General features: G+C 55.6%; 8 protein-coding genes across 10 annotated transcripts; 6 read left to right on the top strand and 2 right to left on the bottom strand.

Annotated features, from left to right (window-relative positions):
• Positions 1-100: 100 nt before the first annotated feature.
• Positions 101-2,019, top strand: PV09_08309. 2 transcript variants are annotated; one of them, XM_016362180.1, is made up of 4 exons: positions 101-654; positions 795-937; positions 1,041-1,563; positions 1,625-2,019. In XM_016362180.1, the coding sequence occupies exons 1-4, from the start codon at positions 231-233 to the stop codon at positions 1,666-1,668; spliced, it is 1,134 nt and encodes a 377-aa protein (XP_016209997.1). In that variant the 5' UTR covers positions 101-230; the 3' UTR covers positions 1,669-2,019. The 2 variants fall into 2 exon arrangements, with proteins under 2 accessions (XP_016209997.1, XP_016209998.1); XM_016362181.1 differs by having other exon boundaries at positions 1,041-2,019.
• A 654-nt stretch (positions 2,020-2,673) lies between these two features.
• Positions 2,674-3,159, bottom strand: PV09_08308 (uncharacterized protein; the record flags this gene model as incomplete). Its single annotated transcript, XM_016362179.1, has 1 exon — positions 2,674-3,159. One exon carries the CDS (start codon positions 3,157-3,159, stop codon positions 2,674-2,676), a length of 486 nt encoding a protein of 161 aa, XP_016209996.1.
• A 2,448-nt stretch (positions 3,160-5,607) lies between these two features.
• On the top strand, positions 5,608-9,492 carry PV09_08307. Of its 2 annotated transcripts, XM_016362177.1 has the most exons (4): positions 5,608-5,834; positions 6,097-6,392; positions 6,717-7,910; positions 7,990-9,492. In XM_016362177.1, exons 2-4 carry the CDS (start codon positions 6,216-6,218, stop codon positions 8,728-8,730), a joined length of 2,112 nt encoding a protein of 703 aa, XP_016209994.1. In that variant the 5' UTR covers positions 5,608-5,834; positions 6,097-6,215; the 3' UTR covers positions 8,731-9,492. The 2 variants fall into 2 exon arrangements, with proteins under 2 accessions (XP_016209994.1, XP_016209995.1); XM_016362178.1 differs by lacking the exon at positions 5,608-5,834 and having other exon boundaries at positions 5,890-6,392.
• A 554-nt stretch (positions 9,493-10,046) lies between these two features.
• On the bottom strand, positions 10,047-10,945 carry PV09_08306 (uncharacterized protein; the record flags this gene model as incomplete). The annotated part of the gene is made up of 2 exons (XM_016362176.1): positions 10,047-10,444; positions 10,519-10,945. The coding sequence occupies 2 exons, from the start codon at positions 10,943-10,945 to the stop codon at positions 10,047-10,049; spliced, it is 825 nt and encodes a 274-aa protein (XP_016209993.1).
• Positions 10,946-12,913: 1,968 nt separating this feature from the next.
• Positions 12,914-16,186, top strand: PV09_08305 (uncharacterized protein). Its single transcript, XM_016362175.1, has 4 exons — positions 12,914-13,442; positions 13,512-13,781; positions 13,835-14,463; positions 14,513-16,186. Exons 1-4 carry the CDS (start codon positions 13,057-13,059, stop codon positions 15,982-15,984), a joined length of 2,757 nt encoding a protein of 918 aa, XP_016209992.1. The 5' UTR covers positions 12,914-13,056; the 3' UTR covers positions 15,985-16,186.
• Positions 16,187-16,287: 101 nt separating this feature from the next.
• On the top strand, positions 16,288-17,875 carry PV09_08304 (uncharacterized protein). The gene is made up of 2 exons (XM_016362174.1): positions 16,288-16,355; positions 16,410-17,875. Exon 2 carries the CDS (start codon positions 16,425-16,427, stop codon positions 17,781-17,783), a length of 1,359 nt encoding a protein of 452 aa, XP_016209991.1. The 5' UTR covers positions 16,288-16,355; positions 16,410-16,424; the 3' UTR covers positions 17,784-17,875.
• Positions 17,876-18,970: 1,095 nt separating this feature from the next.
• PV09_08303 (uncharacterized protein) lies at positions 18,971-20,396 on the top strand (the record flags this gene model as incomplete). The annotated part of the gene is made up of 2 exons (XM_016362173.1): positions 18,971-19,473; positions 19,751-20,396. The coding sequence occupies 2 exons, from the start codon at positions 18,971-18,973 to the stop codon at positions 20,394-20,396; spliced, it is 1,149 nt and encodes a 382-aa protein (XP_016209990.1).
• Positions 20,397-24,223: 3,827 nt separating this feature from the next.
• Positions 24,224-26,574, top strand: PV09_08302 (uncharacterized protein; the record flags this gene model as incomplete). Its single annotated transcript, XM_016362172.1, has 2 exons — positions 24,224-25,906; positions 26,020-26,574. The coding sequence occupies 2 exons, from the start codon at positions 24,224-24,226 to the stop codon at positions 26,572-26,574; spliced, it is 2,238 nt and encodes a 745-aa protein (XP_016209989.1).
• Positions 26,575-27,217: the final 643 nt, after the last annotated feature.

The following is a 27,217-nucleotide window of genomic DNA, read 5'->3' as shown; positions in this document are numbered from 1 at the left end:
GGTTGGAGAGGGGAAAAAATAAGGGGGGGGGGGGGGGTTGGGGCGGAAAATAAAAGATTAGGAAGAATGCAACACGAGTTTAGCGCTTCTTTTGGGCGGGGTCGAAAACAACCAAATATATTTAATATATATACAATATATATATATATCTACAACTCGTCACCTTTTTGAACCTTTCGCCCCTTTCTTCCAAAGGTTGAGCAACAACGAGACAGATTGTGAAAGGCGTCATGGCGTCCAAAGTCAAGGCGCTCGTCAAGAACGCGCCCAACGAGCCCTTGATCACGGGCGCTCTCCTGTACGTTCTCACCAAGGGTCCGGCGAGCATCAGGGCGAGGCTTCTCGCCCCGTTCGACAGGTTCCTGCGCACGCCGTCGGGCGCCGCGCGACTGGCTTCGTTCGTCACCGCGCTCAAGGTGCTGACGGCGATTGGTGTGCTGAAGAAGGTCAGCGCAGCCTTGGATGCCCTTGCGTGGAACAACTGGTCGCTGCGGCGGCGGGGAGCGCCGTTCAAGTTTGGGCCTCTGAAGGAGGAGCTCGTCGTCATCACGGGCGGCAGCTCCGGGTTCGGTTACGAGATGGTAAAGGGCTTCTCCAAGTGCGCGAGGGTCGTCGTGCTCGACGTGCAGGACTTCCCGCCGGAGCTGGCAAGATGTGAGTTTCGCCCTTCCAAATATATATGGATGCATGGATGTGTGGAAGGACGGATGGTGGTTTTTCTTTTTCTTCTCGGCCTCGGACCAGATGAGGGCGAGGGCTTCACGAATTGGTAGCTGACGCTCGCTCGCGCTCAGTGCCGGATGTTCACTTTTACAAATGCGACGTGACGGACACGCCTGCGGTCGAGGCGCTGTGCAAGGCGATCAAGGAGGAGCACGGCGAGGCGACCGTGCTGGTCAACAACGCTGGGATTGGCATCGGCAAGACGGTGCTCGAGGTACGTTTTCCCCAACCTGTCGGTCGCAGGATTCGATCCGTGTACGTGATGACTTGAGACATGTCTATGACTAACCAAAACCAAATTGGGGAAAAAACAACAGACCACGAATGCCGAGAGTGAGAGACTGTTCAAGGTCAACCTGATCTCACACTTTGTTCTCATCCGGGAGTTCCTGCCCGGCATGCTCAAGAAGAGGAAGGGTCACATCGTAACGATCGCGTCGATGGCCTCCTTCGTCGCCGCGCCGGGCCTGCTCGACTACTGCTGCTCCAAGGTCGGCGCCCTGTACGTGTCCGAGGGCATCCGTGCCGAGTGCTTGTCGCGCTATCCGGGCGGCGAGGGCATCTGCACCACGTCCATCCACCCGTCGTGGCATCAGACCGGCATCCTCAAGGGCGCGGAAAAGGCCCTGAAGAAGTACGGCATCGTGCCGGACCCGGCCAGCAACGTCAGCGACAAGGTCATCGAGCAGGTCCTCAAGGGCCGCAGCGGGCGCATCACCGTGCCGGAGAGCGAGAAGGGCAAGATGAGCCTGCGAGAGTACCCCATGTGGGTGCAGGACATTCTGTACGGCTACGTGTGGAAGCCCAAGGGCCGCTTCCAGTTCGGCAAGGACGACGACAGTAAGTTGGTCTGAGCCGAGCCGGCGAGGCGATCGGACCCAGCTGATGTGTTGGTCCGTAGTCGACTTCAGGCAACGTCGCAATCATCGCGGCGAGCTGGTCTGAGTTGCGGCTGGGCTTGTTCTTTTGTATAGACCAGCGTACAGTCGCATCACACAGACTACTTTTTTTTTTGTTCTCCTTTTCTTCTTACTCGCTTATAAGCACGCTGCTACTGTGGGGACTTGGCTGAATTTTGCGTTAATAGAGTTCGGAACATGGACTAGGCAGATGTGAGAACAAAATTGAATGACCATCCGTCGTGCACTCATGCACTCAAGGAAAGGGTACACGCACTGTTTTTCTTCACTTCCGTTTGATAGCCCTCTCGATTGAGCCCCTCAGCGTACTTCAAACATAGAAAGGAGAGAGAAACTTACAATGAGCAAATCAGATGATATTCGTGGACGAAACGAGGCTGAATCAGATTCCGTCGCCCACTTCTCCCTCTGCGTGCGTGGAGACGAATGTCATTGATGCTATATTCGACCTCTTTCACCGAGGTCAGCATTTTTGATCTGCCCTTGAAACGTCCAGCTTTCATACAGCTCAATGTTCCACGGATCTAGCCCTTCCTGCGTCTCTGCCTGGTTGCCAAAGTCAGCCCATCGTCTTCATTCGTACGTACATAGTGCTCGGGCAGCCCGACAGTAGGCTTTTAAGCACGAGATTCAAACGTCCATGGGGGTTTGAGCTTATCATTGGCAGCGATGTGGAGTCTCGACGATTCCCTCTTGGTAAAGCGAGTTATCACGCGAGACTCGTTTTTCTGCGAGGTAGACGGCCATCTCATGTTCCTTCCATCCATATGTGACCTCATATACTTTGTGTGTGGAGTCAGCTGATGGAAGCTGAAAAGGAGGAACGTGTTCAGTGACACAAGGTCAAGTATTTACGTCTCATATTCAACGGTGAACAACACGTGTCCGTCCTTCCATAGCACGCAGATCAGTTACTCGAAGAAGCTGGATAGCTTTTTCGCAGCCTGGGGATTAGTTGAGTACATTTATGAGGGCGGACCTGGTTCGAGTCTTAGACTTTGGCGCATCGAAACGATGAGACGTTCCCGCGTCAACGCGGGATATTTCCTTCGGCTTTTTCCTGTCCGTCTTTCGAGGTTTTCGTAGCCTCGCTGCCGCCGATATCGTCCCATCCGTGTTTGGCAAGATATCTAAGCGCGGCCAGTCTGGTCGCTAAGCGTCGTTGCCTTGCTGAAGGATGATTGCCCTTGTTCTTTCCTTCGTGAATCACCGTCACATGATCGGCTTCTTCACTTACTTCGCGAATCCCATCGCTGCTCCAAGTTGCTTGGGCCGTGCAGCCGCGCCCTGCTATCTTCGGATCCGTCTTCACGAGCTCGTCGCCATCAGATTCATCGTCGAGCTCGTCGCCGGCCGAGCTCATCTCGGCGAAAATGGTTTCGCACGCCTTCTTGAATCGCAGGTATCCGCGACCGACACGGCTGGTCTTCGGGAGATGCAACGGTTCAACGATGGTCGCGGATAAGGGAACGAAGCGTTGGTTTGGAGTATGGGGACTTTTATGATGCGGCAGCATGCTTGTCCTGCTCTCTACTGAGCTCGAAATCGCAATCGCTATCTCACTTTTCCTTGAAGTTGCGGCCAGATCTTGAACGAAAAAGCGCGGGCTGTGCTCCAGAACAGGTTTTATGGTCTGTGATCACGACTCTCCACACTGAGAAACACGAGAGGTCACTCGAAGCAGCAAGAAAGAAACATTGCGGTGGCGACATGGCAAATGGGGTGCGAGACGACTGAATTAGATTTGAGAATGTCGACTTCACTCGCGTTGTGAACTTGATCGGTGCCGAGTCAATCGCGCACATTGTGTGAAGCTCATGGTGAGGTAGAGTTTGGGAGCCGAGAGCGAATGGCGGCTGCGTCACAACGGACCATGACAAACTCAGGAAGCGAGATACTGCCGATACGCTCGCAGGTTCACGTAGACCATCTTCTAGTCTATCTCTATGGTTTGTGAGGCCCCGGACAGACAAATGATTTGCGACGCCGTGTCGACACTACGTCGTGGACGTCCAGCTGTCCTGGTGACTTAGCTCTTGGTCCATGACTACTTTTTCGGGGGGAGGGGTTCTCATCCAGTTCAGTTTTGTTATCACATAAGTCAATACTCTGCATGGACTGCGACTTCGTATTGACTCGGAAGGCCGCATTTGACCAACGGACGGTAACCTGATGTCGGGCAAGCTGGCGAAAGCTTTTTAACAAGCTACCAAGCCGGTAGGCTGAAATGTGAGCACGTGATTCTCATAGCAGCATGAGGAAGGGAGTCTTCTACTGCATTGGCCATGGGACGCGCGCCTTCTGGCTCGAGGTGCGACGTGTAAAAGGAGGAAGGTCGCTGATAGGCTGGTGCAGAAGCCGTACCTAGACACTCCCGTTTGAATCTTGAGCTGCTGATTGCGTGCTCGGCTTGTTGTTGTCGGTCTCCGATGTCTCGCGACGAGGTCGGGACGAAGAGCGGCTCGTTCGGAAGTATTCGCATGGCCGGACCTGCAACTACGGCGGGGTTGAGCACACCGAATTCGTCGAGAGGCGCTTCGGCCGGCAGCAAAGAGCAGCAGGGAGCAGCGTGGAGCAGCAGGTAACAAGAAACGTTCCAGGTACCCGAGTGTTTCTTCCTGGTTGGGCAAGCAGATCCCAGATCTGGGGCGAGCCAGGTTACTTTGGGCCCAGCTAGCTTTGGTCCGGCGCTTGCAATGCAGAGCCGCTCCGTCGCACGAGAAAGGGCGCCTTACGATACGCCCGACCGACGTCCAATCACCCCCTTGGGCGCGGATGGACCAGCGCTCGGAGCGGCTGACAGGAGCAAAAGAGGCTCCCCTAGCACGTAGTAACTGGTGGAGCGTCGGATCAAAGGCAGGAACACGGACGAGCTGGACGACTGGAGCAACGCTGGCAGTTGTGGTGGCAGAGTGGAAAATTCTGAAGGCAACGAGCAGGGGCGCACGTGAAAGGCTTCGGAAGACGGCACCGCGGCCCTTGCGAACATGGGGAACCAGATGTTGTCATGACAAAGATGATTCTCATTAGACTAATACAGAGTATCCGGTGTACGGAGGATTGCGTGCAGAATGCCGGGTGGAGCAGGGCAGTGAGCTCTAGGAGGAGCAGCAGCAGCAGCAGCAGCACCACCACCACCACCACCACCACCATCATCATCATCAGCCGCGAAAAAAAGCGCGCAAATAATGGGGAGGCGAGATCAGTTAGTGGATCAGCGGCCGGGACAAAAAGATGGATGACCCATCATCCCGGCGTGCGGCTGTCGCGGGCTGGCCGCTCTCTCCGGCGGCTTGGTACGCCGAACATGGGGGTGTTTCTTGGATGGTGTTTTATCAGATTATGCTTCCTCGCCGAACAGGCTGGAGCTGCCTTTTGCAGGTGACGATGGGCGCGAGACGGAGGAGACGAGGAGATCTGAAGCGTCGAGGTCGGCTTTCAACAGCGCGCAGACGACGGGGACGAGACTTGCGTGCCATCTCCTTTGCCGCACAGTGCGTGTACCTCCGCTGCGGGTGTGTAGACAGAGTGCGTGATTTCACCCTTCTCTTTCCTCCCACCTTTTCTTTTTCTGCCCTCCAGCCGGACTCTGAATCCTTTCTCTCTCCCTCGCCCTTGTCGACGGCGCACGGCTGGCCTTGCGTGGACGCTGGGCAGACAAACCCGAATGACAAAAAGCACGCATTCTTCGTCACCAGGCACGGCGCGCCCACAGCACACCACCCGACACGCCCTCTCGCTCGCACACGCAAACCCCACGGGGATCAAGCGCACAGTAACTAGTCATTGCTGGAGTCAAGTGCAAAACCTTGGACCGTGGCCCGCGCTGGCGTCCGGCATTTTTGACTTGGGCTGGAGCCGGGAGACGGCGTGAGTTGCTGCCAACTAAGCTCGAACAAGCAAACCCGGTCGCTGTCGTCCGCAGACCGCCCCCCAGACGTCCAAAGCATAGAATCGTCCATCCGCCGGTTCTGTTTTTCTTTCTTTTTCCATGCTGAGAAAAGATAGAGAGAGAGTGTGTGTGTGAGCGCTTCGTTTTCCAACCCGCTCCGCTCGTTGTCCTCCAGACGAGAAACCGTTTTGTGACTTTCCTTTGCATTGCATCCGGCCTGGTCGCGCTTCGTTCTTTGTCTACCTTGTCCGTTGCACCCACGTCGGCTTGCTGTCGCATCTGCAGTTCATCGGAAGAGGGTACGTTACCTGGTCCACCATCTCGAACCTCGCATCGGGGGCGAACCTTTTTTTTTTTTTTTTGGTTTTGTTCTTTACGTTTCCTGCGACGCCTGCGGCATCGACGAGAACGACAACAACAAGAATCATACCCTTTCTTCTTTCTTTCCTCTTCGCATACCCTCGCTGCCCCTCTTGCACGTCTGTTGGGCCGAAGAAGTTCTGTTCTTTTGCGTTGCGCCTTGGTTGATGACTTGCGTTCTGACAAGACACCGTGTCGCAGAGAATCCGGTTTAAGAATTGAAGAACCATCCCCAGACGTACCTCACGGCCGTTGAATCCGCGCTCGAGACGTAGACGTACATTCAATATAGTTATCATCGCCAGAACCAGTCAAGGGTGATGGCCACGGTGGGCGAACAGATCAAAGAGACGCTCGTGGGCGCAACCACCGAGCCGCAGCTGTCAGAGACGAACCGCAAGGAGTTTCTGCGGCATGCGCACAGGGGCGAAGATGGCGAGCTGTACATGAACGAGCAGGAGTTCATCAATGCCATTGCCCCCGCCAGTGAAGACTACGTACGTTGCCCGTCCTCTCTCCTCTCCCCCTTCCCTTTCAAGACGAGCAAGAAAGGGTGCAGGCAAGCGGTGCATCATCCGATTTTCCGGGACGTCGCAAGCCGTAGGGCAAGGCGTGTAACGCACGTACACCCACTTCACAAATACACGCATAGACATAGGTAGATGTACAAACGTACATGTGTAAACATGTACAAGGCACAGCGCCGCATCAAACCGGAAGACCCATATGCACCCCATTCCCCTCCTGGCACAAGCACGTCGACAAGTATACACGCTTCACAGTGATGAGCTTTCGGCTGACTGAATCGACAACGCACACAGCGCAAGATAAAACGCGAGCAATACGGCATCCTGTTCAAGGTCGCCGACCGCAGACATAGAGGGCTCGTCAGCCTGTCTGACTGGAACAACTTCACGAACCTGCTGGCCAAACCCGACGCCGAGTACGAGATCGCCTTCCGTTTGTTCGACGTCAATGGCGAGGGCGTCGTCAAGTTTGATGATTTCTACAAGATCCTTGCTGCCAATCGCAGCCCAGACGCCATTCCCTTCGACTGGAACTCGGCATGGGCGTCGCTGTACACCGGTGGCAGGAAGAGACGGCACGACCTTACCTATCCGCAGTTTTCTCAGATGCTCCGCGGACTGCAGGGCGAGCGCGTGCGCCAGGCCTTCGAGCACTTTGACAAGAACGGCGACGGCTACATCGAGCCGGAGGAATTCCAGCGCATCATCCTCGAGACGGCTGGTCACAAGCTGTCCGACCATCTGCTCAGCAACCTGCCGACCCTGTGCAACATCTCCGCCGGCTCCAAGATCTCGTACGCCAACGTGCGCGCCTTCCAGAACATGATCCGCGAGATGGACATGTTCGAGATGATCGTCAAGAACGCGACCGCAAAGTCCGCCGACGGCCGCATCACGCGCACCGACTTCCTGAACGAGGCCGCCCGCGTCACCCGTTTCTCCAACATCACCCCCATGGAGGCCGACATTCTCTTCCACTTCGCCGGCATGGACGAGCCCTCGGGTCGGCTGGGTATCCAGGACTTCGCCAAGGTCCTCGACGCGTCGTGGTCCAACACCTCGGACCTGCTCGGCGAACAGGCTGGCGAGATCGCGTCCAAGGCGTTTGCCAAGTCGCGCAGCGTGCTGCACGACGTGCTCGAGTCCGTCCACCACTTCGCGCTCGGCTCCATCGCCGGCGCTTTCGGCGCCTTCATGGTCTACCCCATCGATCTGGTCAAGACGCGCATGCAGAACCAGCGGAGCAGCCGCGTCGGCGAGCGCCTGTACAACAACTCGATCGACTGCGCCCGCAAGGTGCTCAAGAACGAGGGCGTGCGTGGCCTTTACTCCGGCGTGATGCCCCAGATGGTCGGCGTCGCGCCCGAGAAGGCCATCAAGCTTACCGTCAACGACCTCGTCAGAGGCAAGCTGATGGACAAGAAGACCGGCAACATCTGGATCGGCTGGGAGATTCTGGCCGGTGGGGCGGCCGGCGGTTGTCAAGTTGTACGTTCTCGTGTCTTCCTTTTTCTTTTGCCCTTTGCTCTCTCCCTTTTCTGTCCAATACTGACCACCCGCGTCGCAGATCTTCACCAACCCCCTCGAAATCGTCAAGATCCGTCTGCAAGTGCAGGGCGAGATCCAAAAGTCGGCGACGGAAAGTGCTCCACCCAAGCGCTCCGCGCTGTGGATCGTACGCAACCTGGGCTTGGTCGGGTTGTACAAAGGCGCGTCGGCGTGTCTGCTGCGCGACATCCCCTTCAGCGCCATCTACTTCCCCGCCTACGCCCACCTGAAGAAGGACTTCTTCGGCGAGTCGCCCCAGAAGAAGCTCGGCGTCGTGCAGCTCCTGCTCGCCGGAGCCATCGCCGGCATGCCCGCGGCGTACATGACCACGCCGGCCGACGTCATCAAGACCCGTCTGCAGGTCGAGGCGCGCAAGGGCGAGCAGACGTACAAGGGCCTGGCCGACTGCGCCCGCAAGATCTGGGCCCAGGAGGGCTTCCGCGCCTTCTTCAAGGGCGGCCCCGCCCGCATCATGCGTTCCTCGCCCCAGTTCGGCTTCACCCTCGCCGGCTACGAGGTCCTGCAGACCTTGCTCCCCCTGCCCGGCTCGTCCCACGGCGTCCAGCCGGCAGGCCACACCGAGCCCGCCATCGGGCTGACGGAGGCCACCGCGCCGCTGCCGTACCTGCGCAGCCGCAACGCGCTCAAGATCATCCTCGACCTGGACGAGAACTTTGGCCGCGTCAGGGTCCCAGAGGGCGTGAACAAGCTGCCGGCCATCCTCGGCGGCGGGCGAACGACGACGGCAGCCAAAGCTTGATTCCTCTCCTTCTTTTTTGCTTCAGCTTGTCGTTTACCCGACTCGTTTGCAGGCTCCTCCTCCTCCTCCTCTTCTTCTTCTTCTTTTCTGAATATCTGTTTTTTTCTTGTTTGCATCGCATGGGGAAATCTTGCATGGCGATCAAAAGGAGTTTCTAGGCGGGCGAACGTCTTTCTTATACACCGGCCAGGAGGGAGTGAGGAAGCGGGGGACCATCCCTCCACCTTCTTTTCGCCCCCCCTTTTCTTTTTTTTCCCCTTTAATTTGAGCCTTTTGCTTCCCCTACCTTGCCCCTCTTTTCTTTCGGTTTGCAGTCAGAGACGTCTCTGGATTGCTACGGCGCGAGGCTAGGGGAGGGGGCCCCGCAATAATCCAACATGTGCTGGGGAAGATTTCGAGACGACGAAACTATCGGCGCGGACACCTGGGCGAGTTTTGCCAGCTCCGGGAGCATATTTTGGATCCCGACCGCGGTCGGGAGACGAGTAAAGAGAGAGAGGGGGGGAAAGAGGGACGTAAAGAGGGTCAAGTTCTGGCTGAGCGGAAAGACGGAGGTGGGATGTGTAGAAAGGCGGGCTCGGACGTGCAGCAATGTTTTTTTTATTATTCACTTTCATCCTAGCATATAGAGCCTAGATCCTCTGAAAGACGGAGGGAGGTGGGGAGAACGGGACTTTGTAGGATAGAATCGTCCTTTTGTCGATTGCAAAATAGAGCACCCTGGTAATCTACGCATTTCACCGCCGGTGTTATGTGCAACCATTCGTTGCACCTGAGAGCGAGACGCAATCATACGACCTTACGGCCACGCTCATGCCCACTCCGACTCCGATATCCGCTCGCCTTTTTGACTCTGAGAGGAAAGCGCGGTGCGAACGACTCGTCGTTCAATGACGCCTAGCAGCTTTATGGAGGTTCATCATCGGTGCCGTGGAGGCGAACGCGCGTGGCGGGATGAAGAAGAAGGAGGGGTTTTGTCTCGAAAAGTGAGTGAGTACGTACAAGAAATTCAATTGCAAATAAAACGTGAAAAAAAAAAAATCAGAAGTGTCATGACCGAAGACGCTCTGCTTTATTCTGCGCGCTGTTTCAAACTGCGGCGAATGGATTAAGTATGAGTTAGGTGCGCGGAGTGCCTCTGTGAGAAAGGGGGGGAAGCGCGATTCACCTTGAAATTCATTTTTCTTCTTCGTCTTTCTTTCTCCCCACGGCATGACTTTGTTCTTCACAGACCAGACTTTGTTTCGCGACGCGGCGCCGCCTGGCCTGCCCAGTCGGTATTGATCGCGACCAGTTGCCCCGGAGGCAGCGTCGCGTCAGCAAGCCAGCGCCTCCGCGAAACTGATGCCGAGCTCCTCCACGGTCTTGGTGTCGACCTCGTTCGTCGAGCGCGTGGCCACCGTGACGGCGCCCTTGACGGTCTTGGTCTCGCCCAGATCCTCCATGATCACCAGGCTGACCACCTTCTGCCTGCCGCTTTCGCTCGTCGTCGGTGTGGTTCGGGCGCCGTCTTGATAGAACGCTCGCGTCTCCACCGTCTTTCCGGAGATGCGCCTCGCGAGTTCGTGGCTCGCGTCTTCCTGGCCGTCGGGATCGGAGCTTGTCGGCTGCGGTATCACGACCTTATAGCCGGTTGCGTCGGGTATCACCTGCTGGACTGCGAGTAGTATTGGATCCGCGGTCGGCGATCTCAGAAAGTAGTCTGGCACGCTGGCTGGAAAGGGTGGGGAAACCATGGTCAGTCGCTGCTTTGAATTTGGTCAGATTCGAGACCGTGTCAGCACGTACCGAACGAAGCGCCACTCGAAGCACTGGTTGCCGGGCTCGTTGGAGGTGTGATGAAATCCTGCGCACCCTCTTTTCTCTCTTCTCGAGACCTCAGCTTCGCTTTTATTCTCTCACGCAACGCTATGAGCAACATCCAACCGCCATGCTTGTTGATTGTCCTTTCGAATCCAGAACGTGGGTCCAGTATCACACGTCTCATGAACATGAAGTATGTACGAAGCAGCGCTATGAGAACCGCCCATCGCAGTTGCCGGCGCACGGCGGGAATGGCTGTAAGTAGAAATTTCTGGGAGCGACGAGATATCAGCTTTGCAGATCGGATGTACAGGACCTGCAAAGCACGCGTTGAGATGAACGGTTTGGCGAGAGGTGTGCGAAGGAGAGCGAGAAGTTCGTATGGAAGCAGGCTTGTGGTCGACTTGGGCATTTTGCGGAGTCCCTCGTGGTAACGGCCAGGCTCTTCCTCAACTCTCCCCAAAGAAATAACAAGGTCAATGCTTTTGTGCTACTCAAACTTAATGGATACGAGAAGCGGAAGTGAGATCAACTCGCGCAAGGCAGCGTAGATGGAAAAAAGATGAAGTCGGGAAATCACGCGAAGATCATAGCGGCAACACCGCGGACGCTTGCCCACGCGGGGTCAACTCACTATTTTTCAAATAGCTAGATGCCCGAAGTGCATGAATAGATACTGCAGAGAGTAGACGCCATAAGGATCGTAGGCATGGATGTGAATACCTGAAACACGAACCTGAATGACTCGAGCCAATCAAACTTCGGAAAAGCCCGAATAGTCAGCGGAGTTTGTATGCCCAATTTCAATATATCAAGACAGCGTGCAAGAGATCGCTGCATCCGCTGGAAGCGGCAAAGTTCTAGAATGCACAGATAGGAGTCTTCGAAAGAGTTGACTGACTTATGTATATGTTGCTGAGGGTTCTTGCTGATCATGTGATTGAACCACCAAAAGCGCATCGTCCTCCGATTGCAATATATTTAATTGACCATGCAATGGCTCAGATAGGGCTTGCCTCCGTTTCCTTCGTGCATTCATACTCAACCATAGAATCTTGCCTGGGACTGAATATTGAATTCTCGGGACAGTGCCCAACGTCTCTTCGCACGTCTCGAATGGGATTTGTGCCTTTCCTGGAAAGTCTAATGGCTCAGAAACTTTGAGATAAGTAGTTACGATAAAATAAAACTTTAGGATGTGCAGCCTCTTAGATCCAAAAACGGTGTCTTATCGATAGTCACAGCGATCACGCACGATATGCCACAATCCACATCTCAGGCCCAGATTCGCGGGACAGAGAGCAAGAAAATAGGGATGTACGGCTTGAGAACATCCTACCATTGGATCTAAATCAATCGCTTGAGCGGCTTATTGATTGTTTCAATTGTGGTCGTCCTCGTAAGGAAAGATGGGAGTGAAAGAACTGACGCAGAGCGTCATGCTAAAATTGACCAGCTCCAGTTTGCACGGGTTTAGAGCACATACTCCAGGCTAATTTGAGCAAGCGCTTTGGTGGAGCTCCACGTAGATGAGACCGTGGCTGCCAAGGATTGGCCCGATGTCATTTTTCCGAGTCTTGTGCTGTCCATGTTCTCGTGGTAACAGCATGAGCGAGGTATGAATTTGGCGCAGTATTTGCTCTGCTGTAAGGAGACATATTTTTTTGAGAAAAAGATATGGTCAACGCATACTTTCGAAATGCCGCCTCGGATGCAAAGCCGAGGGGTTTCCCTGGCTGGGAATCGCTCGAGGCGCTATCGCGACTTGGTGGGGGAATGCTGTGTACAAACTCGACAGTTAAGCTCCGTATAGTTGCAGGGCCGTCGTTCCTGGAGCGTAAAATCTTGAGCCATCGGAAAAATGACAAAGGCTGTCACGAAGGTTCCAGAGGTGAAGTTGCAACCTCAGCTTGGGTCTGCGCCTCGTTGCTCGCTGCAACGTTTCTACGGGTTAAAACGGGGAAATAGGGACCAGGAGTGCGAGATGATTCATGCTGAGTGGGAGCCTGCAAAGCTGTTCGAGTCGTCAAAGATCCATTCTCACTGCTAGCCTGGCATTTTGTAGGCTGATTTGGCATGCCGCAAAAGCATTGTACAGATCCGACTCGATGACAATGTTAACGTTCTGAGTTTGAGTGGTGATGATAACGAAATGACTGCGGGTTCTGTGCACCGTCAGGTCTGTATGAATATTTGAACGGAGAGATGCATTCAAGACGCTACGTTTAGCCAGCAGAGTGTGGTTGAATGCTTGCTAGGAAATGTGAAAACCGGGCGAGAGGACGATAACGTCACATGATTTTCGACCGGAAGCTGAGCACGGGCCAATCGTAGCGAACGTCGTCACTTGGTCGCCAGCATGGCAAGCAACCCCGGCCGTCGACTGTTGAACAACTCGATTCTTCAGCAAGTCTTTCCGCACAATGCGGGATCTCTTAATTGATTATTACACTCAAACGTGGCCAGCAGGTGTTCCCTCCACTGGGCTCTTAGATAATTGATTTCGTCGCACATCTCGCGGACATGGCATCGGCGCTCGACGACGACGAGCTCGCGTTGAGCATCTCGAGCACCAATGTACGGCGCCATGCGCAACAGTCTCGGCCGCCTCAGTCGGAGAACGGGCGCAAGCGACAAGAAGAGAATGAGCCAATGTCTCGGCAGCGTGAACGTGATCGTGACATGCACATTTCCCGCCCGGGCGCTAGGCTGGGTCAGTACAAGATTGTGAAGACGCTGGGTGAGGGCTCTTTTGGCAAAGTCAAATTGGCCATCCATGAGGTCACAGGCGAGAAGGTCGCTCTCAAGATCATAAATAGGAGGAAATTGGTTACAAGAGACATGGCGGGACGGATCGAGCGCGAGATCCAGTATCTGCAGCTCTTGCGGCACCCTCATATCATCAAACTGTAAGTAGAGGCAGAGGCGTGATTCTCTTTAAATTTTCCTCTCTCAAAGCGGCAAGCTGACATGCGCAGATACACGGTCATCACGACACCTACAGAGATCGTCATGGTTCTTGAATATGCAGGAGGTCCGCCACCAGAGCGTAACCCCAGTACTGGCAGTGGATCAGACTCTGATCACCAGGTTTCAGGAGAGTTGTTCGACTATATTGTCCAGAAAGGCAGAACTTCCGAAGAACAAGCACGACGCTTCTTCCAACAGATCGTTTGTGCCGTCGAGTACTGTCATAGGCACAAGATTGTGCATCGTGACCTCAAGCCGGAGAATCTCCTACTAGATGAGTACGACACCGTACCAGATGTTGAACCGACTCAGTCGCTAATCTCATCTGTAGCAAATTGAACGTCAAGATTGCGGACTTTGGTCTCAGCAACATCATGACTGATGGTAACTTCCTCAAAACCAGTTGTGGCAGCCCCAATTACGCAGCACCGGAGGTCATCTCAGGCAAGCTATACGCGGGCCCTGAAGTCGACGTTTGGAGCTGCGGCGTCATCCTCTATGTTCTTCTTTGCGGCAGACTACCCTTTGATGATGACTACATCCCTGCACTATTCAAGAAGATAGCTCAAGGTGCTTTCCAGATTCCAAATTATCTATCACCAGGCGCCGTGCGCCTCATCAAACGCATGCTTGTTGTTAGCCCGGTGCAGAGGATCACTATCTCCGAAATTCGCATGGACGAGTGGTTCAATGTCGATCTTGCCCCTTATCTCCAGCTACCACCCGAAGAGTTCTTCGACACCGGTGTCGACCCAAACAAACCTATCGATCCTCGGAATCTTGCCCCGTCCAAGGATCCGGCGGTGGCAGAGAAGCTTCACGACAATGTCGTCAGCAAACTTGGAGCTACCATGGGCTATGCAAAGACTGATGTTGTGGATGCCTTGTCCAAAGAAGAGCCCAGTGCAATCAAAGACGCGTATCTAATTGTGCGCGAGAACCAAATTATGAAATCGAATCGTAGGTCACGCTTTTCACCATGCTCAATAGCTGAGCTAACCACACACAGCTTTGCTTGCTCAAGAGGAGTCACTGCAACCTTTCCTTGCCACTTCTCCTCCGACTCACACATCGCAGCTCGGTTCAACTCCTCAGACTGGCTCTCGGGCACCATCAAAGCCAGCGGCGTCATCACTTGCACGAACAAGTGCAGGAAATGCGCAGAATATCCCGGATCGTCCGCACCGCGGCTCAACATCCAGCACACAAACGCAGGTGGAGCTGAAAAGTCCCGCAACTACGGTATCTGTTCTGCCATCGTCCTTGCCGCAGTATCATAGGGCTTACATGAGCGGGCATCCGACATCTTCCATTGACAGTCAGGCCGGTCTGGATCCTCCTGCGCCTGCAAGGTCGGCCGAGGACAAGGCCGCTGCGGCCAGACGGCTTAAGCCGCATTCACGAAGCAGCCAAATACAACTCGAGAAGCTCAATAAACCGGAGGCACTGACTCCGATGCCTTCGCAGAAGAAGAACAGACCGACTAAATGGCAATTCGGCATCCGAAGCAGAAATGCTCCCGCAGAAGCGATGCTGGCGATTTACAAGGCGCTACGCGCCATGGGTGCTGAGTGGGAAGTACCTCCAATTCGCAAACCCGGAAAACGGAGCAGGAGCCATAGCAGGTCTAGATCATCTTCAGGATCAAGAACGCCTGACGATCACTGGAGCGATGAAGAAGCAGATGTAGATCAGCATCACCGAGACTCACCGCATGGAGGCGGAAGAAGGTCTCTGCGTGTACGCAATTCGCGCGATGGCCATATGGAGATCGGGAGAGGCCGCAAGCGTGATCAACTTGGCCCTCACAATGACTGGGGATACATGGTGCCCGAGGATCCATGGATCATTCATGCACGCTTCAGGCGGTCTGGAATGTTCCCACCTGGCGTGACTCAACCGGCAAGCGCTCATTCTTCCACAGCGGATCTTTCCACAATGGCAGGATCAACCGCAGAGCAAAATCCCGCAACTGCAGGGAACAGCGCCCACACCGGTCCACCAAGTGGCAGCGGGTCCAACAGCTCGCAGCAAGTCAGCCGGGAAGGCTCAATAACTGGTCAGCCTAGCGCCGAGGATCTCGGAGCCACGACCAGTATGCTTCACAACAAATACACAAGTCCAGATGAGAGCGTCTATGTGTACATTACCATTCAATTGTATTCCATTGAGCGTGATACGTTCCTCGTGGACTTCAAATCTTCTGGCTATGAGAATCTAGAGCGTCGCTTCGTCAAAGAAGTTCGCGTTCAGGGTCATGCTGTGGCGGATGCAGCTGTCCAAGGCGACAAGCAGCAGGTTGGGTGGAGGAGACTTGGACCTGGAGAGCAGGTTGAAGGCGTGGAAGGATTGGAAGTTCGAGAGGTAGAGGAGTTTGTACAGATGGGAAGGGCCACAACAGAGAAGAGGGCGACCAGTCCTTTTCCGTTCCTGGATGTGGCCAGTGGACTTATCATACAGCTTGCGGAGGGTGGAGAGTAGGCTTCTATGTTCTGCGGGAGGCGGCTCCTTTCATTTCTAAATGTAACGGGTAGGCGGGCTGCAAAGCCGGACACCGTGATATAACACTTCACCGACAGCCTATGTGACATATGGCAGAGTAGATCTTGTATGATTTATGAACAGACATATGATCGAAGCAAGTCGTCGTTTGTTTCCTTCCACAATGAATGGATTTGAATCATGTAGGTTGTCCCAAGATACGAAGGCGCACGTGATTTGAAGTGGGCAGCCTGATGTGATATGAAACACCCCACCCACAAGTCTGCGTCAACGCATTTGAACAGCTGATCAAAAATACTTTGATTTAGGGTTGGAAAAATTGAGATTGAACGTACGATATCGTTGAGAACGTAAGATACCTGTACCTTATCGGTATTGAGAAGTGCCTGTTAAAAACAGCCTAGTCTAGGCCGCTCGCCATGAAGCATCAACGTATCGAGGAACTTGGCGAAGACGACGGCATGGCAGAGTTGAGGGCGCGAGTACATGAAATCAACCGGCGCTTCAACACACACGAAGAGCGAGGGGCAGCGCTGCGATCGCTCATGATGTCGAGGCCGAAGCAAGCGCCGTCTGCGTCTTCAGCCTGGTCCTCCGACACAAGGCCGAGGCCCTCGAAAACGGCTGCAGTCGAGCCAAGACTGGAGGCACTTCCAGTAGAGCTGGTCGAGAGCATCGTGCTGCATCTCGATCTTCTGGACTTCGGTCGCTTCCGGCAGGCCTGCTCGGCGCTCCAGCAGAAGAGCCTCCCGTTCTTCACCAAGGCGTTCTTCACCACGCGCACAGTGAGGCTTAACTGGCCGAGCATGCGGCACCTGGCTCTGTTGCAGATGCAGGCACACCTGGGCACGGCGATCAAAGACCTGATCGTCCTCGTGGAGGAGGAGGGTCGCTTCTGCGCATCGGTCAGCCGCACGGCCATGCCGCTTCTGCGCCGGACGAGAGACTTCGCGTGCGAGGCTCCGTACGACGCCAACCGGCTCAGACAGATCGAGACGATGCTGGACCGCATCTTCGAGAGGCTTCGCTCGCCGCTGCGCTCTTTGACCGTCCGGGTCACCGGGTCGCCGCGCGGAGCGAGCGGAGGGCGCGGGCGCATGTCGAACATGGCGCTTTCGGTCATCTTCAGCGCCCTTGCTTCGAGTGGCGTGAAGGTGCTGAAGCTTTCCGTTGGCGGCCGGAGCGCGGACGGCGCAATCAGCTCCGTCTACGCGGACACGTCGCTTGACGGCTGCGAGCCGCTCGACGCCGCGCTGCTAAGAGAGTCGGCGCGTCTCGGACGAGTGCTGGACAGGTTAACCGTCCTGGAGCTGTGCTGGTCTCCTATCCACCGGTTTGGATTCGCAGACCTTGCGGACGCGGGCGAGCAAGGCTCTCCCACCGGGTTCCCCAACTCGCTGCTGAGGCTGGCCCCGAACCTGGAGAAGCTCGTTCTTCGAGGCGGTCAGGAGGGACGCGGCGGCGCGGGGCACCGCGGATCTGTCCCGAGTCTCGAAAGACTCGTCGTGCCCTTGCCGAAGCTGCAGGCGTTGGACCTGTTCACCCCCGCGTTCTTAGTCGAGGGTGGGCATCTGCAGATCTTGAGGCAGTTCAAGAGGAGGTGCTGCAACCGTCTCGAGGACGTTGTCCTGCGTGGATTAACTGGCGTGGACGCTTCTGAGGTAGAGTCTGCGAGGCAGATGGTAAGAGACGCGCTTGGGCTCCTACGTGCGGAGATTCAACTTGATCCGTCGGCGAACGTGGACGATGGAAGCGAAGACGGCGACGTCGAGATGTGACGGTAGGCACGGAGAGGGCACCGGTGCGGGGCGGACAACGAAAGAGCAAAGGGAAAGCAGACGCTTAATCTTCTTTTTTTTTTTTTTTTTTTTTTTTTGTTCACTGAGGGCGTTGATACGTGGTGGAAGAAGACGTACGGTAGCTATGGAGAATGCCAGGACACGATTTTATAACGGTATTTGTGTCTTACTTTTCACGTCGGACAGATAGCCAGGACGAATGACGACCTCGAGAAACAAACTCCATTCTAGTCCCTCTATCCCTCCCAAGCGACTGCGTACACGTCCACTGACCTAGAGGCTCGTCGTCGTTTCGCATGCCAGAGAGTTACGGTCGCCAGCGCCAAAGCGGCACTTGCTTTGCAAGAAACGTACCTTCTAGAGACCCCATCGAGAAGCCGTGCATCACGCGCCGCGTTCGGTAGACATAGTCAAAGCAGTAAACGCCCATGTTCGGACTTTCAAGAATCGAAAACGCAAACCGCCCGAGTCTGATCCGGCACGGCGCAATGCTAGAACGTGTGGTCGCACAGTTCGAACATGTGTATACGCAGTAAGTGAAGGACGTGGACATGTTTCGCTGACTTCGTGTCTTTTCTTGGCGTTCCTTCCATCTTTCGTTTCCACACTTTCTTTGCAGACCAGCCATGTTGAAACGCATCAGGCTGTATTGGAGTCGGCGTAAGGGACACCGCGATGATATGTGAAGTAAGCGGATCGTTCATAGGCCTCGCTGCATCAGAGTGTAGCTGGGACTCCATCCTGTTCCTCAAGGACGTTTTGACGAAGTAACTCAGTTCTTAGGAGACGTAGTCTCGTAGCACACCATCTTCTGAGAGCAGCGCACGATTTAAAGTCTAGACATTTGTAAAACGGCAAGCCGTCGAGTCCACTTGTTTTGTTGTTCCGCGTTTGCCTATATGATCATCCTTTTTTTTGCTTCCCGGTCGCAAGCTTTCAACATGCGATATGTCTTGGCGCGGCGGCAGCGGGTAACCGCGCAAAGGCGTTTCGATTCGCAAATGCCTTGACACGCACCATTCGAGCGCAGACGGCGAACCCGTGACTTCAGGCGTCCGCAAGCTCGTCGAAGATGCTTTTCTGCTGGCTCGCGCGCCGTCTGCAGGCCTGCAACCTTGCACGATCACAACGCCTTGCGCATTCCTCACCCGCACACATGACAACCGATGGCCGGCTTCACCAAGAGCGACGACTCCGGCGACAGCGACTACTCTCCCTGCAAGGACCGGCGCAAGAGGCTCAAAGCGGCGGCTTTGTCCAGGAAGAAAAAGACTGCTGGCGCGAGTAAGCTCACCGGGCCACCTCCAGCATCGCGAGATCCGACTAACGTGAACGCATCCCGGACAGACGCGCTGCCGACGCCAGATTTGACACCTACCGATCCCACGTTCGCGGCGCAGTTCGCGGCGTACGAGAAGCTGCTGCTGCATCCCGAGGCGACGCAGTGGGCGCCACTGCGCCCGGCCTCGTCCACGGCGCCAGAGCAGGCAAGCCAGGTGCCGCCATCTGGAGTTCGCACGGCGTGCGAGCCTGAGCCTGCGACGACGAAGATGCCGACGTTCCAGCTCAACGGCACGCTTCGCTTCGAGGACGAGGTTCTTGACGCCCTGTTGAGATTCAGCCGACGTGGTCCGCGGGGCCATTGCTCTAGGGATACCGCCGACATCTGGTGAGTTCTCCGCCGTCTGCGTCCGTAGGAAATCCAGTCCCTTTGCACTGCCTTTTCTTTTTTTTATGTCCGTCGCAGTCCAGATCCCCCTTCCGCCCCGCGCCCCAACCCCCAAGCATTGGTCGTTTTTGTGACGGAGGCAAAATCTGGCCTCAGGTGCGAGAAGAGAAGGAAGTCAACGCCCATCCACTCCGTCACATCCTCGACGCCTCCAGACCGCCACCGAGTCACGACTACGTGAAGCGCTCGGGACTGACTTGTCTGACCATCGTAAAAGGATCTACGTGCTGCGGCTCTTCTTCCCGGCAGAGGAGGACTACGAAATCACGGTGAGCAACTACGCCGAGCAGGCCGGGACTGATTTCCCATGCGGCCCGGCCACCACCAGCTCGGAGGGGGGCGAGGACGCGGACGAGATACCGAGCGGGACCGCGGTCACCGTGCAGCTGTGGAAGCTCAGCGGGCGCTTGGATGCGGCGTATGGCGCGTGGACAATCACGAGTCAGACGCCGGTCCTGACGGTCGTGTGCGCCGCCTGCGAGGCCGTGTTCGCCGAGTATCCCGCGGTGCGACACGCGCGAGACGGCAGCGCCAGCACGATGGACGTGCTCGCGTCGACGCCGCTGCAGACGTGCCTGCACGCGCAGCTGGGCGCGCTGCTGCGCCAGCACGAGGAGTCGGTCGCGCAGGGCCGCAACATGGCGCCGCGCGTGAAGAGCGTCAACGGGGCGGTGGCGTGCGGCACGATGGTACGCTTCTACAAGCTCAAGACCGGCAACGAGGGAAGCGGCTGGTTAAGGGCCTGGAGCGCGAGAGGGCTCGACCTGGTCAACGGCGTGCCGAGCGAGGCGCTGGGCTGCGTGGAGCGCATCCTCCTGCGGATCAAACGCGCAGGGCGGAAAGGCATGACGGCGAAGATGTGATGTAACGACTTCTACTCGACTACCAGTTCAGCACGGTGCTTCACCGTCGTGGAGCTGATGAAAACGACATGTGGTGGCGCGAAGACCGCGCCGTCGCGAGCCCAGAATCTAGATGCACGCCGACATGGGCAAATCTCGACAGGCGACGATGATAACGAGGATGATATCGATAGCGATGGGCTCATGAATCAAGGGCACCGGATTCAATGGACAAGCAGATACAAAGTATCGGCGATGACGATGGAGAAGGCGATCTTGCACTGAAACGGGCATTGGTAGCGGTTGCAACGGGCAGCCAGATCGAGGATCATCACCATGGGTAGCTTCCCTCATCGACTCTTCTCGCGGCTGCATCCGCATTTGGTAGTCCATGCATCATGTGTTGTTCCTGTCTTCCTGTCTTGTCACCGTTTTTGTGCATCATGCAAAGTGAAGATTCCTGCCGTCACCTAGCGGCATGTGGTCAGAGGTGACGTACGCAATGTGAAGTTTCTGGAGTGCAAGCACCAACCGATTGACACGTGCCACGTCGCTTTGCCAGACATGAGACACAAAACGACTGAGGGCAACATGAAGATGCGCGCACTATTGTAAGGCTGCATGATTGGACCACGCTGCAGACGACACGCCCTCCTTAGTTTGTCCTCTTTGGTCACGCAGTCGTGGTGAAGCGCACGACGGCAAGGCAGGAAAAAGGGCGAGCAGACACTCGCGCCCAGACAGCGAGAGGGAGATGCGAAAAAGGAGTCCGGAGGTCGTCGGATCTAGCCTTGGCAGCGGACACCAGGGCGCTGGCGAGTGTCAGCCTCAGAAATTGCGTTCCCCACCCACGGCGCCATTCCCGGCGCAGGCATGGTTTCGTCTCCAGTGGTAAGGCTACGACGAGCGAAACACGAGAGAGACGATGGGGCCAAAGGCGGTGATGAAAGTGGCCATGATTACGAGACGAAGGGCAACAGAGCAAAGAGTCACCGACGGTCCCATCGCTCCGGCCGCGCCAGTGACGGTGTCAACGACGCAAAAAAAAAGGAGATAGAAGGGAAAAAAACCCTCTCGCGGGCCGAGATTTGCGTTTCTGCTTTCGTTTTGACCGTCTCAAGAGCTGGGCATCGGGCTTGTCGACCTGACACACGTTGTGTTTGTCGGAAGGTCAAGTTTCCATGAGCCACGCCCTACGCATCTTGCTGGCTCGACACCGGGCCGAGGGAGGGCAACGGGGACGACTGAGGAAGGATTTCACAGTGGACCGGTAGAAACGCGGGCGTGGTGATGGACGGGCTGTGGCAGAGGAGGGGACTCGGTTTCCGGACGCGCACTCTCGCTTCTTCGCTGCTGGCTGGCAGGGGCTTTGGCAGTCCAAATCGGACGGAGAGTCCAACTTCGCGTGGTGACAATCTTGGTTGGGGCACGTTTTCCTCATCAAGAACGACGTCGAGGGTGTCGGCGATGCGAGAAACAAGAGCGGACGAGCCTTGCGAGGCAAGCAAGATTGGAATAATTGTAGCAGCATTAGCCGCAGCCGCAGCAGCAGCAGCAGCACCGTAAGCGGTGGTAAGCGGCAACGACAGTGGTCGTGAGGGCACAGAACCAAGCCGGCGGGAGTGCCTTTACCAGCGCCTACCGGATTTGTGCGTGGCTGGAACAAGAAGTAGGCTGTGCAGCTAGTGTGCGAACAGATCACAGAGACGACGTTCCCAATTTGCCCGGTATTCAGCGCGACCAGTTCTACAGTGGTTCTGTTGACTTACATACTCCGGTACGTATGGAGCGACGTATTGCTCTCACCGTACTAACTCTACAGTGCCCATACGAGCGTGTTCCATTCTCGCCGTCTTCTGTCTTAGCCATTGCCTAGGAGCACCTCCTACAAGTACACACGCCGGAGACGGACAAAGGAACCTCGCACATAACTGGCAAGGCCGCGTTATGACCGCCGTCATTGGGCGAGGGTGTCATCACGTCCAGAACGGGCCGTCGTCTGCTTGGTTGATTGGCCACGACGGCAACGCTACCCCATGCCCCTTGTGCGCGTCCCCTGTCCACCCAGAGCCGTTTTCTGTGGACGCTCTGCACAGCCTACAAGCCTACGCTCAGCTGGGCCTTTCGTATTCATCATTATATTATAATTGCTCTGCTCCTGGCACGGATCGAAATTGCTGCACCGTTGTGGGGAAGGCGTGTGGTTTTTCTTGTGCTGGACCTAGCGAGGCAGACACGAGAAGAATTGGCATCAGACGAGAACAGATGCTGATCCACTTGGGCGCGGAAAGGCTGAAGGAAAAGAGGAAATTGGGACGAAGAAACCATCGAGGCGCTGGCATTCTCGGATCGCACTTTGTTTTAGGCACGCGCGATGTCGACCTGTTCGTTCTGTGCCGTCGTTTTCTCCGCCTCGCAAACCGAGTACTGCCTACGGAGTGCTCGACTACGTTGGTACTGTAATGAATACGGCTGTGACGCAATTGTCGATTGAGAGCAAGCGCCCCATCTTCAGCCTCTGTGCACACCCACACGCTCGCTTTGCACATGAACTTGGTGTTTCTTTTTGTCAGTGTCTGCGCGATTCGTTTTTGCTCTTTGTCTCCTGCACTGCTTCACCTTCGCATTAGCCACCCCTCGTCCGCATAGGAAACACAACGAGAAACCCCGTTTCATTGAATCGGTCAGGGTTCGACAACATCCGTTTCATCGTCGAGACGGCAGGTCTCGGAGGCAGAAAGGCAGACACGCCAAGACAGAGACAATCACCGTCGTCACGCCCAAGAACAAAGAACGATGGTTAAAAAAAAAGGATTAAGACCGAAAAGGAGAAAAAAACAAAAACGACAGCGACATTCGAGGGAACACGTTCGGGGACTAGCGCAACGAGGTCTGGCCGTGGGGATTTGTTGCGTCGCGTCGAGGTTTGGGATCTTTGCCAAGGGCGAGTGCTGGTGGACATCCCGTCCTAACCAAGCACCCACTTGCTGCGTGCCGGCTCCCTACTGCCTTCCCGCCCTGCTCGCTCCCTGCCTCCTGCCTCTTGCTCACTTGCTGCAGCCCCAGTCGCGCCTTCTACCTGGACCGCCGGACCCCATCACCCGCCCCTACCCACTGCGGACGCAGGCAGTCACGACCGCGCTAACGGCACTACTCGCCCTCCCACCGCCGTGCCTTCGCTCGTTCTTGCTTGCGTAACTTTCGCCGCTGCGTGACTTCCAAGCGTGGTAGTGCGCTGGCCATCCCCCAGACGTCGCTCCCAAAAAAAACAAGGCCGATCTTCATCCCGGCCACGAATCCCGCCCGAACCTCTCACGCTCGACCTTTCCTTCTCTTCGCCCCCCCAAAACACCGAACCCTCTCACTTCTCTTGCGCTCATACACTTCGCACCACCTCCGTCCCTCCCAACCACCCCCCCACCCCTTACACACCTACGTTCGCTTGCCTTTTCTCTCTCTCTCGCTTTCTTTCGCCCGTCCTCTTCCTCTCTCCTCTGCAGCAGCTCTTCCGCTAATTTCAATCGCCGTGCCGGTCACGACGCCCGAACGAGACACCCTTCTTACAGTCGCTGGTTTGGGCGCTTCCCGGCTCGTGGAGCTTTGGCAGTGGTCTCCTGAACGCACTTGGCGGTCCACCACTCCCAACTCCGCAACACGCAACCACCACCAACAAGACCAGACGGTCCTGCCTCCATCACCGCGTTCCACGCTTGAGAACCTTCTTTTCCACGATCAGATCTCCACGGTAGCTACCGCGTGGAGTCGTCGTCTGCGACCTCGCCGTCGCTTCCACGCACGGCACAACACAAGGACGCTCTGTCCTGTCGTACATACAGACACCCCTTACCATGCGTCGCTCGTTAGTGGTGTCGCCCTTCGCGGCGCTGCTTGCCCTCCTCCTGCCTTCGCTCGTCTCCGCCATTCGCATGTTCGAGTCCAACTCGCTGCAGACGTGCATGAAGAACTCGTCCTTCTCCGCTACGCTGTTCCATGTCGTGTTCACCCCAGACAATGGCTCACTCCAGTTCGACATCAATGGTATCTCCCAGATCTCTTCCAACGTCATTCTCCAGCTCGAGGTTTTCGGATATGGCTACGAGATCTACCACAACACGATCGATCCGTGCTCTGATTCGACTTTCAAGGGCCTCTGTCCTATGAATGCTGCCCCCATCACTCTCACCAGTAACGCCGAGATTCCACAGGACACGGTCAACAAGATCCCGAACGCCGTCTACTACATCCCCGATCTCGATGGCAAGGTCCAGGTCTGGATCAACGACACCAGCGGCAACGCCCTTGCCTGCGTTGAGGCTGAGTTGAGCAACGGCAAGACCGTCTACCAGAAGGGCGTCGCTTGGACTGTCGCCATCATCGCCGGCCTCGGCCTCGTAATTTCTGCCGTCGTGTCGGGCCTGGGTCATTCCAACACGGCAGCCCACGTTGCGTCCAATGCAATGTCGCTGTTCTCCTACTTCCAAGCCCAGGCCTTCATCGGCATGACTGCCGTCGAGATGCCTCCTATCGCCCGTGCCTGGACCCAGAATTTCCAGTGGAGCATGGGTATTATCCGCGTTGGCTTCCTGCAGACCATGGCCACGTGGTACCAGCGCGCTACCGGCGGCACTCCCTCAACGTACCTATCGACGCTGGGCACCACGTCTGTCTCCGTGGAGAAGAAGAAGCGGTCTCTCGAGACCGCCTTAACCGCCGCTTACCACATAGGCAAGCGCAGTTTCAACTGGCTCGCCAAGCGGACAAACGCCCAGTTAACCAACTCGGAGAACCTGCAAGTTGTGACGGTGCGTGGCATCGAACGCGTGGGTTTCGTGGCCAGGATCGAAATCACCAACATCTTCTTCACTGGTTATGTCTTCTTCGTCATCTTTGTCATTTTCGTTATCATCGGTGTCGTTGCCTTCAAGTACATTTGCGAGGGCCTCGTCAGGGCTGGAAAGATGAAGCCCGACAAGTTTACCGACTTCCGCAACGGCTGGAAGCTAGTTCTCAAGGGTATCCTGTATCGCGTCGTGCTCATTGGCTTCCCTCAGATGGTCGTGCTCTGCTTCTGGGAACTAACCAAGCGTGACTCGGCCGCCGAGGTCGTTCTTGCCATCTGCACAATCATCACCATGCTTGTCATCCTCGGCTGGGCCGCCGTCAAGGTATGGCGCATCGCACAGCGCTCTATCAAGATGCACAAGAACCCGGCGTACATCCTGTATTCGGACCCGAAGGCCCTGAACAAGTGGGGTTTCTTGTACGTGCAGTTCAAGGCCACCATGTACTACTTCATCATCGTCGTTCTGGGCTACATCTTGATCAAGGGCATGTTCGTCGCGTTCGGTCAGTCCAGCGCCGTTGCGCAGGCTGTAGGTATCTTGATCCTCGACATTGCCCTCCTGATTGCCGTGTCTGTTATGAGGCCGTACATGGACAAGAAGACGAACGCATTCAACATTTCAATTGCCGCAATCAACTTCTTCAATGCTCTGCTTCTGCTGTTCTTTAGCCAGGTTTTCAACCTTCCGGTACGTCGATTCCGTGTAGAACCCGTCTCCCCCTTTACTTGGACATTCTACATGATGACCTGCTATCAAAACAAAAGCGAAAAGAAAGATACTAACATGAAAGAAAACATTAGGCCCTCGCTATCGGTGTCATGGGCGTCCTTTTCTTCGTTGTCAACTGTGTTTTCGCCATTGTTATCCTCTTGATGGTCATCTGGGCGTCCGTATGGGCCCTTGTCTCCAAAAATCCAGACACCCGCTATCAGCCCATGCGCGACGACCGCGGCTCTTTCATCAAGTCGCAAACCAACCTGGGCACCACGGAGCTTGACGCCTTGGGAGCCACTGCACGCGGCGACGGCACGCACGGTTTTGGCGCCGAGCGTAAGCGCATGGACCTCGACGATGACGTCGAGGGCTCTTCTACGGAGGGCACATTCGTCAACTCGAACACACCATCACAAACGAATATTCCCAAGCACGACGGCGGTGCTGCAGCTGACTACTACGGCAACCCACCGCATAGTCCCGTTGCTCCGCCAAGTGCTCCTATGCTGAGAGGATCCGCGTCGGGTCCGTACAGCAATGACCGACCGCTGAGCAACCGGTCTTTCGGACCAGCGGGGCAGCAATTCCGGGCGCAAAATAACGCGTCACCCAACCCATGGCAGAGGGGTGTTGGATACTAGAGTGGAAAGAAAGAACTTGGAGAATAAAAGAAACATGTACAGCTTTTCTTTCCTCGTACATCAGCCTATTTACGGTCAGAAAGTTTTGATGTCCCCGTCATGTAACCATCTGCGTCCGCACGCTTGCATTTATGTGCAATTGGACTCATTTTTGTCTCTTTAGAGCGGAGTCAGGAAGCTGCTGCCAGCTTACAGCTTTTACTGCATTGTATGGTGGGAAAGCAAATCACTCCTTGGCGTTTTCTGTTTTTTTTGTACCTAGGATCTGAGATGGACGGATGGTTTTTTTTTTCAATGCATAGTCAGGGAGAGAGGAAGGAAGCAAGTAAGCTCTTGAGTAATCTGGGGGGAACGGCTTTCTCGCGGCAAGTGAGAAGCAGCTTTTCCGGAAATGGGAGATATTCATGTACATATCAACCATACGGAGGACCGAGTTGCCAAATGGAAAAAAAAAGACAGAGACACCTGGACCTCTTTATGTCCTGATCAGCGCTTTCTCAATATCCGTGGGCTGGCTTGGACACGGCGATACATGCCCACCCCAGCCCGAGACACTCATCCTCAACAATGAGCCAATGTCTTCGACACAGGCTAAACAGGAACGTGTGTTACTATTTCGGTGAGAAATGCATCCAACGAAATC

This window comes from Verruconis gallopava, assembly GCF_000836295.1.
Source record: "Verruconis gallopava strain CBS 43764 unplaced genomic scaffold supercont1.39, whole genome shotgun sequence".
In the NCBI taxonomy this organism is placed as follows: Eukaryota; Fungi; Ascomycota; class Dothideomycetes; order Venturiales; family Sympoventuriaceae; genus Verruconis; species Verruconis gallopava.
Note: the sequence above shows the minus strand (reverse complement) of the source record. Positions and strands in the feature narration are given on the sequence as shown.

What these genes read in the sequence shown, in the direction of transcription:
- PV09_08309 (XM_016362180.1), top strand. Translation starts at nt 231, where the DNA reads ATGGCGTCCAAAGTCAAGGCGCTCGTCAAGAACGCGCCCAACGAGCCC. An exon ending in TCGGCAAGACGGTGCTCGAG is followed by an intron (nt 938 to 1,040) that starts GTACGTTTTCCC and finishes AAAAAACAACAG; the next exon opens with ACCACGAATGCCGAGAGTGA. An exon ending in GTTCGGCAAGGACGACGACA is followed by an intron (nt 1,564 to 1,624) that starts GTAAGTTGGTCT and finishes GTTGGTCCGTAG; the next exon opens with TCGACTTCAGGCAACGTCGC.
- PV09_08307 (XM_016362177.1), top strand. Translation starts at nt 6,216, where the DNA reads ATGGCCACGGTGGGCGAACAGATCAAAGAGACGCTCGTGGGCGCAACC. An exon ending in CCCCCGCCAGTGAAGACTAC is followed by an intron (nt 6,393 to 6,716) that starts GTACGTTGCCCG and finishes CAACGCACACAG; the next exon opens with CGCAAGATAAAACGCGAGCA. An exon ending in CGGCCGGCGGTTGTCAAGTT is followed by an intron (nt 7,911 to 7,989) that starts GTACGTTCTCGT and finishes CCCGCGTCGCAG; the next exon opens with ATCTTCACCAACCCCCTCGA.
- PV09_08305 (XM_016362175.1), top strand. Translation starts at nt 13,057, where the DNA reads ATGGCATCGGCGCTCGACGACGACGAGCTCGCGTTGAGCATCTCGAGC. An exon ending in GAGAATCTCCTACTAGATGA is followed by an intron (nt 13,782 to 13,834) that starts GTACGACACCGT and finishes TCTCATCTGTAG; the next exon opens with CAAATTGAACGTCAAGATTG. An exon ending in CCAAATTATGAAATCGAATC is followed by an intron (nt 14,464 to 14,512) that starts GTAGGTCACGCT and finishes AACCACACACAG; the next exon opens with CTTTGCTTGCTCAAGAGGAG.
- PV09_08304 (XM_016362174.1), top strand. Translation starts at nt 16,425, where the DNA reads ATGAAGCATCAACGTATCGAGGAACTTGGCGAAGACGACGGCATGGCA.